Below are 16,450 nucleotides of genomic sequence, written 5' to 3'. Positions count from 1 at the left end.
TTATAAAAGCACAAAGTGAGTTTCTCCTGCTAACTCAATTTCTTAAGCATAATTCATGGAAATGAAAATGTTGGATTCAAGTGGCAATATTAAACAGGAAGTAAACAAGATCTTACTTCAGTGACATAATCTCTCTCACATACACACTTCTCTCTCTCTCTCTCTCTCTCTCTCTCTCTCTCTCTCTCTCACACACACACACACACACACACACACCGTCTGTCTTTCATGCACACAGTCTGTTTGACTCTCTCTCTCTCTTTCTCTCTCTCTCCCTCTCACACACACACACACACACACACACACACACACACACACACTCATGAACTCAAACACACACATTGTCCTACGAGTTGAAAAACGTTACACTCCAGCTAGACTTGGGCATATACAATTTGACACAGTATTTTTCAATCTCCTGTGGTTTTTTTGGTTTGCAATCTTAATCTTCTTCACCTCTTTTTGCCCATGTTGTCAATGATACCTGATGTTCATAGAATCTTTGTGCTTTATGTGTACAGGCATAAATTAGTTATGCTAATTCTTCCCATATGAGGAAGAACTATCACTTTATGACAGACTAAATGTCAATGGGCTAGGGCAAAGCTGGTACCATTTAGCTGTAACATTTAAGAGTTAGAGGTGACCACTTCTGAGAAATATTCGGGATGGCTGGGGTAAAACTATCTGAAGCAATGGTTTACTAGGGAACAACTACTTTAATCTAACTTCACACAAGAAACTTAAATGTTTGGTTTCAAAGTATTACTAGAATATACTTGACAAATGTATTGGGCTTGTTCTCTAATCAAGAGCTCTATATCAAAGACATAGTATGGCCAATGTTGTGTCAAGAAAGCTATTAGTATAAACCTGCAATGATTTCATGAGGAATATTGCCTTGTGTTGTAAAGTGAAGGTTGTAACACTAGCATAGAACAACTTATAGTGAATTAACATGTGTAGTTAGCTGTACTTTTGTGGGCATTAAATCAGTCATATTTGGTTTTTTAAGTGCTAAGAGTTTGCAGGCATGTCAAACCTTCTGACAATGCTCTATGACACTATCATCTACAAGTTCACACAAGAACAATGCATTGGAGTTAAAATAGCCATCACCGAAAAACTCAATTACGTTTATGATTTGGTTTTCAGCCACATTCATAGCTGTGCTGGGCAATGTTGCCAGAGTTGTCTTCCTGTGCCTTTCACTAATGTTTTTGCAGTTAGGTGAGTGCTATACCACTACTTTGTAGCAAACAGAAACCACCTTCTTTCTTCTTTTTCTTCTTCTCCTCCTCCTCCTCCTCCTTCTACTCTTCCTCTTCCTTCCCCTCCCCTCTCTCTCTCTCCCTCCTTCTTTTTCCTCCTGTACATGCCTCCCACACAAATACAATGGATTACTTATTGCCTTTGGATCCTTAGAGAGACTCTTTATGTACTTGCCCTTATTTATCCAGAAAAGTAGGCTCAAAGTAGAGACATAACTCATCTAGGCAATGATGAAAACAGAAATGGAAACTGCTCAGATAGAGAAAAGACCCCAAACCAGCTGTGCAGAGACTGTCCTCCGGTGGGTGCCTAGTTCTTGGCTCCTTGTTGTCTTTATCTCTTGGCTGGAAGCTGTATGTAAGAATGTTACTAGAACTCGGCACAACCTCATGCTGGGTCATCAGGACTGACTAGTTCATTCTCTCCTATGGTTCAGCCTGGTGTCTACCATAGGATCTTTAAAGATGTCCCCAGAACTAGCAGCTTGATGGTGTCCCATGCTCAGAGATTCTTTCTGCTTACGGCAACTCTGCTTTCACGTTCTCTTAAGTGCCTACTATGAATCTCTAAAAACTTCTCTCTAAAACTTACCCTCCATGGTTCTCAAAGTTCATTCTTTGAAGTGTGTAGACAAGAACCTGAAAGCCCTGGGCCACTTACGTGGTCATTCTGATTTCTGGGATCCTGGAATTTGAGAAAGACCTTGCTGTTCTCAAAGACACCCCAATATTACCGTATCATTAACTGGCTGGGGCTGAGTACAATTTATTTTTATATCACATTCTGATTTGGTTTTTAATTGCCTTCTAACTAATTTTAATTATCAAAATAGTTTGTCATGAGACAGGGATGTGGTTTGGATGTTTGAATGTCTGCCTGGAGCTGAGATTAAAGGTGTGGACTATCATGGCGGTCCAAGAATGTCTCTTGATGAAAACCCAAGTTTAGATCATAAATGAACATCGTTTTAGTCTGTGTTGGCACAGAGATAAATTGATAAATTCATCAATGAGGCATGAAATCAGAAACTACAAACCATAACTCTGTCATTTTGATCAGTTTTAAGTGTTCTATTAAAAAAACACAGAAATTTAAATAAAATGAAGTAGACTTTATATGACATTTTATGGATAATAAGTATACATCAGAATGGAATCCGTGTATGGAAAAACAAAATATAAAAGGAAAATAAGGGTAAATAAATCAAATTGATTAAATAATGGACATATTTCTTCCTTTTCATTATTTAGAAGTGCTCTTGCCTGGGACATAGTTTTATGATTTTTTTTGATAAAGTTGTAGATTTGAAACAACCAAAGTACAGATTTTAAATTATCAAATCAGTTAACAGTGAAGAATAATTAGCTATGTTGATTTTGGAAGTCACTCTAAGTCAAACATCACCAGGACAGTGCTTTTTAACAGCACCAAGAAAATGAACTGGTTCAAAAAATTTACAGTTCAGAATGGGAAACATTCTAAAGATAATTATTTCTATATAGTTGTCAAAACAAATACATTTATGTCCCTGGCCCCAAACTACTGAGATTAGTTTTGACTGATGCTCATTTTCAGACAGTCTTCGTCATGTCCAAAGACACTGAATGACTTCACTTAAGTTCTAAATTAAGTATAATCTTTTGCCTGGATTCTAAACTTAGAATTCTGATTCACTTTTAAGTTTGAAAAGCAAGCACATACGCCACTGTGGACGAAGAAGAGAGATCTGGGCAGTGACAAACTGTTAAGTGTTTGGGATTCATTTGGGCTTTTTTGTCTCTTTGTTTTAACTACTCATGTAACACAAGGCGGTGCTTGAGGTGTGTACCAACTGGAACCAACTGCTGTGGGAAGAATGTTTGTCACAGACCCCCAAAGTCCACATCTAATACAAGTGAAGTAGCAATGACTTAGATATCAGGGTTTTAGCGGATAATTCTGGACTCAACACTGCAAGCATTGATAAATCCTAGACATAAATGGCACCTTCCCTTGGAATCTTTTCATGAGCTTTGGAGCCACAGAGTACAGTGCCTATCCAGATCACTACAGCAAGCTAACTAGAAACAGAAAAAGTGTGGTGTTTTATGTGGGAAGCAAGCAGACAAATAAACCAAAATCAAACTAAGCAAACAAATAAAGAAGCCAAACCAAAACCTAAAAGCTGTTGGGAGCATTCCCAGAACAGGGTACTCAAATGTAGTTTCAAACTGCTGGCCCATTCAATGGCAAAATTGAAAGTTAATATAAGCAATCCAATATATTCTACTTGCTAATCCCTTAAAGTGGTTGATTACCAAAAAATTAACATAATTTACATATTCATCTTCACACTTTAAATGTAGTCTCAATTAAATTGAAGGCAGAAGACTTTTTTTTTAAAGGTGTTTCTTGGATATGGAAAATACAAAAAAAAAATCAGTAAATCATAAAAATTGGGTTCCATTCTTTCTAGAAATGAGGAAAACCTTTGTGAGGACAAAGGTGGAAGAAACCAAGCCACAACTGAAAACAGAGAGCTAAGCAAATCTTTCAGGAACTCTGATTCTCCCAAAGGCTCAGCACAGCACGAAATGCTAGTCCTAGAAGTCTTCTTTGAGAACAGGAAGGAAGTGATGCTAGAGTCCTCTCCATCCTCTTATGAAGTGCTGTCCTTACTTGAGTGGCCTCTGTGTGTCCTCTGACCACGGGCCATGACAACCAGGCGGCAAGGCGCCCAGTGTTGTTCTGATGTTTAGATTTTGTGGTTGATCCACTCAGGAACAGAAAACAAACAACACAAAAGCACACACACAAGCCCCTATGCTTTTTGGAAAATGAGTGTAAAAGTTTACAATCAGTTTGTAGCTAAATGTTGGTGGCTGTAATTTGAGGAGCTATTTACAATTCTGTCTTATAAGCCTAAGCAGCTGCTTTGCAATTTTCCGCCTGTGTTTGTTGCTAAGAATGCAACACACAGCCCTTAGAAACACAAGTTACCTTCTTCCAAGGAGAAATGGCTTTCTCTGACCAAAGGAGAGATGTAAATATTCAAGAGCTTAACCAATGTTGAATAGTATTATCTGTCTAGCCAAATGGAGAGACAAACACTGTCCCAACATTTAAGATTTTGTTTTAAATTCCATTATCATAAGAAAGACTTTCTTCTCCTTCTCTTCCTTCTCCTCTTCTTTTTTTTTCTCCTCATAGTCATCTTTTTTCCCCCTCTTTCTTTCCCCCTAATCCTTCTCCCTGCCTTTCCTGGTGGTGGTACTCCATCTAAACCCAGAAACTTGGTTCCTGATTTCAGAAAGCACTCTGCCAGTTAACTAAGCTCCAAGGAGAGAGACCCATTTTCTTTACTGTAAGTGGAAATCTTATAGGTATTTGTGTGTGTGTGTGTGTGTGTGTGTGTGTGTGCATAATTCACTACTTGAAAAATACACACAGAGGTCGAACACCCCTGAACTTCAGGATGTGACCATGTGTAGGAACTGGGACATTAGAAGGCAATCAAGCTGAAATACAGTTGTTAAGCCTTGAGTCAGCATGACAGTGTCATTATGAAAGAGGGGGAAATATGAACGGAGATATGAAAACACTTGGAAACATGATGTGGAAGTTGTCCTGCAGTAAGGAAGAAGGACCCAGCATACATCACTGCCTCGCTTCTGCAGAGAGAAAGGCCAGCAAAGCCCAGGTCTACAGATCTTTCCAACTCTAGGATAATCCACTTCTGTTCTGCTAAGCTCCTGGGGGGCTGTGATAGTTATGCCAGTCTGCAAACACCTATACACTAACTAAAAATCTTTGTCCTTTTTGTTTGCTTGTTTGTTTTTAAGTTCTTCTTAATTTGAACATGCCCAACTTTGCAAAAGGTCAGCCCTAGAAGACAACCATAGCTTTCCATGGGCTCACGCAGACACCAGATTTCTTTTCCAAGCACGTACTTCAGACCCCAACCAAGTGCTCCCTCTACTGAACTACTCTTATGCGTCTCCTACTGTTACGGATTCACAGACACACACTGGCACAAAACAGTCATCAGGTTGCTGTTGCTTTGCCTGGACGTTTCCTGTTGATGGGCTGTAAAATAGTTGCCCAAATATAAAATAGAAGAATGCAAATGAGCATCCTAACCTGTTAACTGGCCTCATGCGTGCTGTCGGGTTAGGACTGGGAGTAGAGAACTAAAGTTCTGAAAGGCTGTGGTCCCTTGTGTACTATGTGACTTGAAAGCACTTGAAACGTGGTGTGGAAAGGTTTTCCAGCAGGGTGCACATTAAGGGAAGGCTCCTGAATGTGCTCATAAAGTCACCTTCCTTGTCAGCCCCTCAGCCAGAACCATCCTGAGCCAAAAAAAACCAAAACAGCATTTGTTGACTGGATATGGAGGGAGAGGAGAAGTGTAGAAAACTGGCCCAAATATACCCAGTGGCAAGCATAATGACATAGTTATGGAAGGCCACGGGGACAGACAGGATGACTCCAAGTCTCTCGGTAGCCTCTTGACTGCACACAAGACTGTTAGGAGCATGACTCAGAAGCCCGTGAAGGAGGCCCTTTCGTGTGCTTCTTAGGAACTCCTTACTCAATGTCTGCACCATTCTATATAAACTGTCTGTCTTCTGCCATCAAGTTAGAAATGGGGCTCAGTCCGTAGAGTGCTTGACTAGCATGTACAAAGCTTGGGGTTCAGTTCCTGGCCTCGAACAAAGCCAGGTGTGACAGAGAGCACAGGCCTGCGATTCCATGACTGTGGAACCCGTAGTCAGGATCAGCAGCTCAAGACTGTCCTGCCTAAGAGGTCTGAGGGCAGCTTGGGCAACAGGTTATGTTGCATTAAAGAAAAGATCAAAGAACTATTTATTACTTCTATAAGGAACTAAGAATCGTCTCATTCTATTCCGGTTCTATTCTATCCCCCACACAATCTGTTCAGCTCTGGTTGTCTGTTTAACACCTTGAACCGTCGAATAAACTGAGCTGGTTGAGGGTAGTTAGGGTGACGAGAAGGGAGTGGAGCTCTTCTCCAGGCGTGGGGAGGTATAACTGTCTTCTCCGGTCTTCCGGCCAGAAGGTGGAAAGTAAACCACAGCCACCTGCTAACTTGGTTGACACTCTTTTCTCCCAGGCGTCTGCACTAAGATTTGTTTAGAAGCCACAACACAACAGGGCCCCTCACGCTAGGTACAGTCTTTAGATCACATCAACACGCCAAATGTTCTTTTCCAAGTTTCTCTTTCCCCTCTCTTTGTTCAGCCCCTAAGCTTCATGCATGCGCCCCTCCTCGGAACGCCTCTCCATGTCTTTTGCTTCTGTCTGTTCCTGACTCACTGCAACACTCTACCATGGTGGCACTGCTCAGTTCCTGCTGTCCACACTAACCCACCCTCAGCCATTTCTCATTGCCCTCTGCATTTGGGTAAAATCCGAAAGCGGAAGCCTGGTACATTGAACCCCTCCCACTTCAGCCTCCCCCCGCCCCCACCCCCATCACGTGCTTCGGGAGCAAGACTTCTCTCACAGGACTTTGTAACCTTCTCCTCTTGCACACATTATTTCTCCCTCCCACCTCACACCTCTCTCTGCTAAGTAAAAGTTTTGAGTCTTATTTCGCAATCTGGACAGGCTTTGCCAGGCCCCTGGAAAGGGAGCTGCTTCTTCAGCTCCAGGTTCCCAGACACAGCTCAGAGCTTCACGGCTGTGCACAGTGGTGTAAGTCGGTTCTCAAGTTTGTCTCAAAAAGGAGATGCTTTATCTGGGTGCCCCAGCACCTAGCCAGGTCCCTCCTATACCTTTTGTGCCCAGCAACTGGCTGCAGAATAGAAAGACCATCAAGACTTTGCCAAGTGTTCGAACAACACTTTCGTTAAATATTTTTAAGATCAATTTAGACAATTAGAACACTTGCAGGAAAACTGTAGGCTGACTACTTTAAACGATCTCGTCTTTTTCTTTACAAAAGTCAGTGGGATTGGACTATAGTTTGGTTTCCTTCCATTCTTACTTCAGGAAAAGAATCCAGTGTCTTTTCTCCAACTGCACAATTAGAGGCCGGAGTTCTGCCATTACACCTGTAATGTAAACACCCTGTGCTGTGTGAAGAACACAGAAGAGGGTATATTCAGGCAAGGCGATGTTTGACTATGGCCTCACCGGTGTTTGTTTTGGCTTGAGAACAGGAAAAGAAAATGACTTCACTTCACTGAAAATCCAAAGGTTGTTTGGAACTTAAAGAAATTCTTTGTTTATTTCAAACTGATTTTCAATGCAGCTAGAGGGTCTTATGTGCTACTGAGGCCTCATCTAGGCATGCGATGGCTACTGCTCTTCTGGAGAAGATCCCCTCAGCGAGGCAGTCATCCAGAATACAAAACCCAGTAGCTGGTTCATCATCAACAGCCGAGCTTAGTTGATGGAAACATATTTTTGGTTACGTTAGTTATTAAGTTAAATGTATTCAACTCTGGTCACTGAAACAAAACAGTAGGTAGATATTCTTCAGAGAGAAGACAGAAAGAGTAACTAGGTTCTTCCGACATTCACTATTAGTACAAAACTTGAGTGATTTGTTACCAGTGTTTTAATAGGCATATAATCTCCCAAATGGTAAAATCTGCATGTAGGAGTTTTGGAGATGATGATCGATGTGCAGAAGGTACTGCCAATCATTTTCCAACTGCCGCCCCCCTCATCCCTCACCCCTCCACTGCTTCTCCCTCCCGGGGAGGACCACCCGGGTAATGTGAAGCACTGCTGTGATTCTGTACTAGTTTAGGTGGCGAGCAGCACAGGGGAGTGCCTCTGACCTGCACAGGCACTCACTCCAAAAGACCACTGTTTGCTAGAACCCCTGACAAGTGCTAGAGACACACAGGCTACTAAGATATAAGGGCCAACCTCTCCGATTCCGCAGACAGGGATAAACCACTCCTGCTGACGGTAAGCTCATCACGGGCCAGGCTTTTGTGCTAAGAGTTTAGACATACTGTCTCCTTCCATCCTCAGCCATACTCAAAGGAAAATATGAGTGATCTGCCACAAATCAATCAGAGTCAAATGACAGAAACTCAGCCAAGGAAGGCCAGTAGGCTGTGAAAGCTCAGATGCTGCCTGTCTCTAACCCTTGGACTCTGTAGCACGGTGTGACCTGGCAGGTTTGGTGGGATCTGTGAAGCAAGCCACACTGAATTCCAATGACCACCTAGGCTTCAGAGGGGGAATGGGGGTGGCTAGAAGGAAAAGACTCACATGGTGGCAAGATAATGGGTTCCCCCCACAACAAAAGGAAGCAGTTTAGTGCTGACAGCCTGGGGCAGTGGCAGCAGATGCCTATGGGAGACAAGCACCTAAACTGTTGTTAAGTGAAGGAGATGAAAATGAATGAAAGTCAGGAAGAAAAACACCACAGTGGGCATGCCTTCTGCACCACGTGTGAGGGTGTGAGTGCTATGCGCTGGCCACCGTCTGGTTCCTAAGTTGGTTTCAGGGCTCCTTTTCACCATGACAGCACAGGAACTCCCCCATTTTGCCCACCGCCTTTGCAAGGCCTTTTGCCCTTTGCTTTAGCTCCGTTCACTCCGTGGGCTGTGACCGGGTCTGTCCAGCCCTTCATGTTAGTTCTTGGTAAAGCTGGTTTCTGAGTTTTATTCTTTATTTCTGCTTTAGTTCTCCTCAGCTCTCAACCCCTGCCGCTCTCTATCCCCATTTAATCACATTGGTGCTCTAACTTAAGAAACAACCCTCTAAGGCTTCCGTTCCTCCTTTTAACTAGAGTTAACCAGGCCCACTCTCCCCATGAACCCACCTTTTAAAGCTGAGCCTAAAACAACTTGTGTTGGAGAAGATTTGTGTGAGATTATAACAGATCTGGTCTTACTGAGAAATGGTTGCTTTTGTTCCTGGGATACAGTATTTGCTGGTTTGGTAGTAATAATTATAAATCTGTTGTCGATGAAGGAAACCGAACTGGTTTTAGAGTGTAGTCTCAAAGTGACAATGTGGGGTTTGGAAGAAATATAAAATGTGAGGACATACAGCAAATCTATACCAGAAAACAAAAACAAAAAAACAAAATAAGCAAAGCAACAACAACAAAAACCCTCTTAGCTCAAGAGAATCATTCAGAGCTTTTAAAGTGTAGGAATATATACATAGTCCCAATAAAGTTCATCTGTCATCTTTATGCATAAAATGAATGCTGCAGTCTCTTCCAGTGAACCCCTACCAGGTTGCGTATGCACTCTGAAAACACTTCATACAATTTGGAATTAGGAGTCTGATGCAACTATTGAGGAGAATGAATGAAGTCCAAATGAAACCCAGCTCCAGAGAGTCCCCTGGTCTGTCCTTGATTATTCATGTGGACAAGAAGAGTTTCTCCCAATACCAAACAGTGCTTCTGTACTAGGATTTAGAGACTCTAAGTGCTCCTTCACACTCATTCACTCTTTTGAACAAGTCTTCTTCATGTTAAAACCCAACAAGGTACACATAATTCCAGGTGGCTGGCTACCACACAAGGCCACTCACTGTTATCTTATAACATAGAAAGAACTAGAAGAGAACTTCACATTTTGATCAGCATGTAAAAATGGTGCTTTTGTTTTTCTTAAATCAAGGGTTATAATAGCTATAGGACCTGGGCTAAAAACTGCTGAGGAAAACACCGGAGCATCCTAACAGAGGTGACCTTCCACTGCTTTTCCTTTGTCCTGTATATGCACGTGACAATTAAATGAATGCAGTATTTGCAACATGTTTGGTGTATTCCTATCCTTTGTGATGAAAACCATTTGGAATTATGTGGAAAACCATGTTCTGATGCATCTACTAAAATGGTCTTTAGTTCAAGTGTTTATTGAGCATGGCACAGGGAGTCATTTATGGCCAGAGTTACTTTCAGTCTCAGTAGTCTAGAGAGTGTCTGTCTCACAGACTTACAAGCTTCCAGGAACACGGTTAGCAGGTCACTTTCCTTTATTGCTTAGTGGGTCTTCTCTTTTGGCTAACAATGTTCCCCACTCCCCTTAACTCTGGTATTAGTCCCCCACACACCATAATCATTAGTTTTGTATGGAAATGATTTTTATTTACATATCCGGGCAAGAATTTTGCATTTGTTTTTATGTCTTTGACTAGGCAACTATTTTGTTTCCATGGGTTTGAGTTTGCCACATGGGAAATGAAAGAGATTTAGAAAACCCCTAAGGATCCCTTTGTCCCTAAAGTAGAGACTGCATTTTCCGAATTCTCCTAAGCTACTTCTGCGTATGAGTAAAATTTGTTATACAAATATATGAAACTGTCAAATAGTTAAAACATAAGTGTTTAAACATTAAAAAAAAGGGAGAAAAGGTTCATGAACTACAGAACAGATTATCAAAATTTGATATATCTACATAGCAGAATAATATTCAGCCAGAAAAAGGAACTAAGAGCTAGCACCTGCCATACATAATGTGGATGATGTTTGAAAACACTGAAGGGAAAGAAGCCAGGAAGATGATGCTACAGGTGATGCAGGCATTCCATGCTGTCCATGTGCCATAGAAGAGAGGACCACAGAAACAAGGATATGAGAAGGCACCTAGCACGAAGATGAGGCTGAAGCTAAGCAGTGGGTCTCTTTCTAGATGATGAAAATGTCTCCAGCTGATGCACAATTCTGCGGATATGCTGAAAGCTCCCGAGTCACTTGCTCTAGATGGGTAAAACGTGTGATATGCAAGTGTTATATTAACAAATCTGACTGAAGGTTCTTTTTAGCTCCTTTAATTTTTTTTTTCCCTAGTTCTTCTTAAGGGAAAGACTAGTAGTTCATTAAGAAGTTTCCATATAGTGCAGACTATTATCAGTTGATTCTCATTGCCACATGCCAATATATGTGCATGGGAATGAATTTAGTTTAATGTTATTTGTGTGTATGTGTGTGTGTGTATGTGTGTGTGACAGAGAGAGACAGATACAGTGACAGAGACAAAGACAGAAAGAAAGGAGAGACAGAGAAAGAGAGGCTGAGTGTGAGGGTGTAGCAACAGCGCTTTCTGACTTACTGCTTTGAGGCAGAGTTTCTTACTTGGCCTGTAGATGGTTGTTTTTGATTAAGCTAGCTGGCCATCAGGGTCTCAGAATTTGCCAGTGCCTGGGTTACGTGCACACACTGCCATGCCCTGTTTTAAACACGAATACTGAGATTCCTAACTCAGGTCCTCATACTTGCAGAAGCCCAACACTAAATGCTCAATACCCCCACCTTCTCAACACGCCTTGAAACAAAACATCCTTGCTTTAGGTGTTTTGTTTTCTGAGAAAGGGTCCAAATATCTCACTAATATCTCTGTGTGCCCCGGAGCTCACTTTCCAGACCGGGGTGGCCTTGAACTCACAGAGACCCTCCCGTCTCTACCTCCCAAGTACTGGGATTAAAGGTATGTACCACTATGTGTGGCCAAATTACCTTCTTTACATGAGTAATTGGCAAATATGTCTGCTCTACAGGTAAGAAAGTCACCACACAGTGAGAATAGGTCTGTTTTTCTTTCAGGTTCGTCACTATCAAATACAGGCAATATCATCAATAAAGAATAAATTCAGATATACAACCCACCCAGGTCTGATGTGTGGTGGCCTTTAACTCCTTATACTGTGCTGGCAGGCAGGGCGGTAATACCAGCCACGTAAGGCATCACCTCCACAAGCAGCAGGGGGCTCTCTAACACCACACAGCAGCCCAGGAGCAGGAAGACCCATGTGACTTAGGTTTCCACCAGTGAACTCAAGCATCATCCCATTGTCAACGATGATGCCCTTGCTGAAGGATACTCTTAAGACCAACACTTGCAGGCCAGATATGTTCCGCCAATAGGATGTTTCAGCAAATTTGTAAATGTTGCATCATTGGTACATGCTAATTAACCAAGTCTTCACTGAAGTCCACTGATGTTTGGAGTTCTTACGTGCTTCACCATCGGAAAAGTAATATTCCAGAACATTAGCTATTATGTTCTGGATAAAATGATGAAAAAAAGAGGCTTCCACAGACATCATGAACCTCTGCTTCTCACTTAGTATATCAACAAGGTCAACACTCAATGTTTATCCAGGCATGAAGATGCCTGTGCATTTAAAAGAGGAAGCTAAATCCTAGCACTCAAGGTCTGCCGCATCACCCTTTCTGAAGATAAGCTGACTTAGGGGGCTACTGGGAAGTTGATCTAGCAAATCAAAGTACTGCTCTGAACGCTGATGCTGTCAAGGGCTAGACAACGCCTTGCTCTCTGGGCCTGCTACTGGAGTACCTCTCTCAGGAAATATGTCAGTGGAGATCCGTAGCTACTTGTTGCAGGGACAGCAACACCAACAGAAGGTAAATCACTCAAAGAGCTGAGTTGTCAGCTGACCTGGGATCTGATAAAAATGCAACCACAGTAGTCACTAAAGGTGAAAAAAAATTTCACTTGCTTCTCAATTCTTACTCCCCCTCGTATTATGTATGAGTCAGGGACTCGTACAGATAGGGAAGACCATGAAGTGTGTTGTTTATCATGAACTGTAAGAATGACTTACATATTTTAGAATTTTTAAACATAACTGGGGAAGAGGTTGTAGAGGATTAGAGTTCAGTTATCAGCTCCTAATCACATGCAACTCCAGCCCCAGGGGATCCAGTGTTTTTGTTTTTTGACCACCAAAGGTACATGCTTACCTCTGTCCCCACACAATTGGGGTATAAATAGAAATTTTTAAAAAATAAAAATGTGAGACTCTTTAATTATTTTTTTTTAGGACTTAATAAGACTCCGTTTTCAATTTAGGTCATTTGAAATGAACTGTAGGAAATGAGAAGTTTACCAAGGGACAGAACTTGAACACGCAGTCTCCGCACAGGCTTCACCAGAGCCCATGTATGTCTGAGTCAAGCCCATGCCAAAAACCCACAAAAACCAGAAGACTGGCAAGAGAATGGAGGCGCTTTAAATCATTCTCACTTAGTAACTCAGTGTGCAATCTCATCTCAGTTATAAATTAGTAGTACCAAAATATCTTCCACACCATTTGAAGGTACACCAAGGAAGGCTAAAATGTCATCTATGAAAATTATAAGTTAGGTAGGCATTACAGTTCATGTGTACCCTCTAATAACATCAGACGCGTAGATGAGGTTGAATAAAACACAGGGTAAAACGTATCCATCTAGGTGAATCTGTTATCACTCTAATCTTGTTGTGTGTTGCAGAATTTACCACATGGCATTGCAGTTGCCTGGTGACACTTCTGCATCCTCCCCAGTGTGGGACAGCAGAACCTGTGTCTTAATTTACCTCACTGGCAGGGCAGCAGTGTTTGATCAAGGAGAAAACATTAAACAATGTGGTAAGTTTTGTTTGAACAGGCAAAACTGAAAAGAATATCTCCCATGAGGCCATGATATTAAATGTGCTATGTGCCAGTGTAGGCAGTGTTAGATTACTACACGGACTAGCTGCCAATAGCTTTCTACACGCTATAATCATTAACTAGAATTTACACCAGTATTTTCAATGCAATATTCGGCATGAGCTGCTTTATTTGTTGTTTAAAGCTGGTATTTTACCTATTTATTTCAATTCACTTCCAAGTACCCGGGCACCCGGAAACCCTGCATGAGTCTATACACAGTCTCCTCTGGGTAGATTGAGGATGGGATCCTCAGCAATGGGTATCCTTTCTGCAACAGACAGATAACATGAGCTAAAGCCTCAGAGTTGAAGGCGCACTCTGCAGGAGGATGGTGGAGTTGGCATAAACACTTAGGCCACAAGGGACCTCCGTGCAGAGAGCCTCATCACACACACCTGCCCACTTCACGAAGCTTATGAGCAAAAGGAGAAGAAATAAACTGCACAGGGAAGATTCATCACCCCTCTCCCCGAGCTTAGACGTAGGGGACATTGGGTGCACAGTGAGCTGGTAGGAGTGACAGAGAGACAAAAGTCGTGACTCAGCATTCTTGAATGCACACCGAGGTATTTCTAGGTTCACTATAGTGACCAACAATGTAAAATAATTTTCAGGAAACCACATGGGCTTTTTTTACCGCTCTGCATTAGCAAGCATTCTACTATTCCCACAAAGCTACAGCAGAGTTTAGTAATGGCCCTCACACTTCTTATCTAAAACACAACCTGCTTAGAGCTCTTCAGGACAGACATCATTGTAAGGAGAAAAGTTCCCAACCTGAAAGTTAGATATTAAAACTCCAAAAAAAAGTGTGCCTTAGTTTTGCTTTCTTAGAAATTTCAGGCATGGAGACTTTTCCACCAAATCAATATAGAATTATTGATTACTCTACACAACACTTCCTCCTGCATTAAGTACCAATTCTCTGATAAGGTACTCTGAATACCACATCCAGTTCCTATTCCAGTGGACATGTCAGGACAGCAGAAGAAAAAACGACCACTCGGGCTCTCACCACAGCCAGTCTGCAGGAACCCTTTTAACATAAATGTTACTTTTCCCACCACACTTCTGCAGCTAAAGCATAAACAAAATATCCATGGGAGTGTTTTTTTTTTAAGTAAGTTTATTTTAGCTAAGTTTTTTCAGTAACTTGTCTTCATTGTCTGATTTTTGAAAATATCATTTTACATAGAAAACTAAATTACATACACACACACACACACACACACACACACATATATATATATAGAGAGAGAGTCAAATATCACACTCCCTAAATAACTGCGATTCAGATGTGAGCACGTAATAAGCAAAAGTAAGTTTTTAACCTATGCACTGTGACCTTGGGCGGCTCAGACTTTCTGTGGGATCAGGATTCAGTCATTTCTGTGGTGGCTTTAACATACCAGGACACAGCACTTCTGTGCACTTAACCAGCAGCACGCTTCCTAACAGCCAGGGCCATTTACAGTTAGTTACCTTTCTTCATTTTTATAAAACTCAGAGAGACCCCCCCCCCCATCACAGTCCCCAGCAGCAAAGTCAGATAGATCCCTGTGATCACTCTTACACAGCATTTTGGGAGGAGGGAGGACTTCGTTTTTGTTGTTTTGTTTTCTGTTATTTTTTTCCCAAGCGTCATTTGGGTAACGAATCTACCTAGGAAAAACATTGTCCTAAACCTTTATTCCGTTGACAACCATATATTTGAAGAGAGAACCTTGCCTACAGAGCAGACAATCAGACCCATCTATTGAGCCCAAATGAAGTGCCCTAACAGCCTGGAGATCCGGGGGAGGAGGCGGGGAGGGAGCCCATTCAGTTTGCTTTGCTTCGGGTTGCAGAGGTATTGTTTTAAATACGCTTCCCTTAAAAGAGGATAGAACTGAACCCAATAGTCATGAGCAACTACACAAAAGTGTCAGTGAAAGAGAAGTGCACTATTCAAATGTTTCTATCTGGTCTGAGGAAAGAGCACAGCGCAGAACAGACTGCAAGGTTTGCAGCCTGTTACTAATGATGCCGAGCACTGGCCAAGTACGCTGCCCAGAAAACACCAAACAGCAGAAGCGGGGGGAACACTACCTTCTCAGCGGCATGATTTCACAAGCCATCCTCGGGTGTGAATCTGCACGGGATCCCCGAGTGTCCTCCAGCCGAGCCCTGTGTGCAGGACCCGCGGAACACACAACCTGCTGCAGCTGACACTGCCTCTCCACCTCCAGCTGCAGGCAAGGGTATTTATCGGCTGCCTCCACATTTACACTGCAGTCCACTTTGACCTTTTGTTCCAGTAAAGCAGCTGAAAGCCAGAGCCAATCAGAGGAGGAGCCGTGGAGTGTGAACGGCTGCTCCTCCTCCTGCTCCTCCTCCTGCTTCTCCCGCTCCTCCTTGTGTCCCCACCCCTCTTTGCTCGGCTTGCTGCTTAGTGGGCTTGGCAAGCCCTAGCAACCTGAAACTTTCCTCTGAGAGGCTCCAGACAAGTCTGTCAGTCTGCGGAAGAGCAACCAGTAACTGCAGGGGGAACCCAGTGCTGCAGGGCTCAAAGTGCAAGAAAGCCAGCAAGGAAATGCGTTGTCAAGGACAGACAGCGTCCCTTAAGGTCCTGTTTTTGAAGCCCAAGGGAAGAGTTGGACTGCACCTTGTTTTCCTAAAATAAACAAACTAATAAAAGCTACCCAAACAGTAGCCAGAAAAGGCTTTTCCAGATTTTTCCAGGCTTTTCCAGAGGAAAGAACCCGGACCCTTGCCC

General features: G+C 42.4%; 1 protein-coding gene across 1 annotated transcript in view; it reads right to left on the bottom strand.

The window, feature by feature from the left end:
• Positions 1-15,938, bottom strand: part of FAM13A (family with sequence similarity 13 member A) — an 85,382-nt gene extending 69,444 nt beyond the window's left edge. The window contains exon 1 of the mRNA XM_080932203.1: positions 15,784-15,938. Coding sequence (XP_080788329.1) covers positions 15,784-15,812 — 29 coding nt within the window. The 5' untranslated portion in view covers positions 15,813-15,938. The remainder of the gene's footprint in view (positions 1-15,783) is intronic.
• Between the last annotated feature and the right edge of the window lie 512 nt (positions 15,939-16,450).

Source organism: Micromys minutus (genome assembly GCF_963924665.1).
Source record: "Micromys minutus genome assembly, chromosome: 18".
Classification (NCBI taxonomy): Eukaryota; Metazoa; Chordata; class Mammalia; order Rodentia; family Muridae; genus Micromys; species Micromys minutus.
The sequence above is the reverse complement of the archived record's forward strand: the minus strand, read 5'-3'. Positions and strand labels throughout refer to the sequence as shown.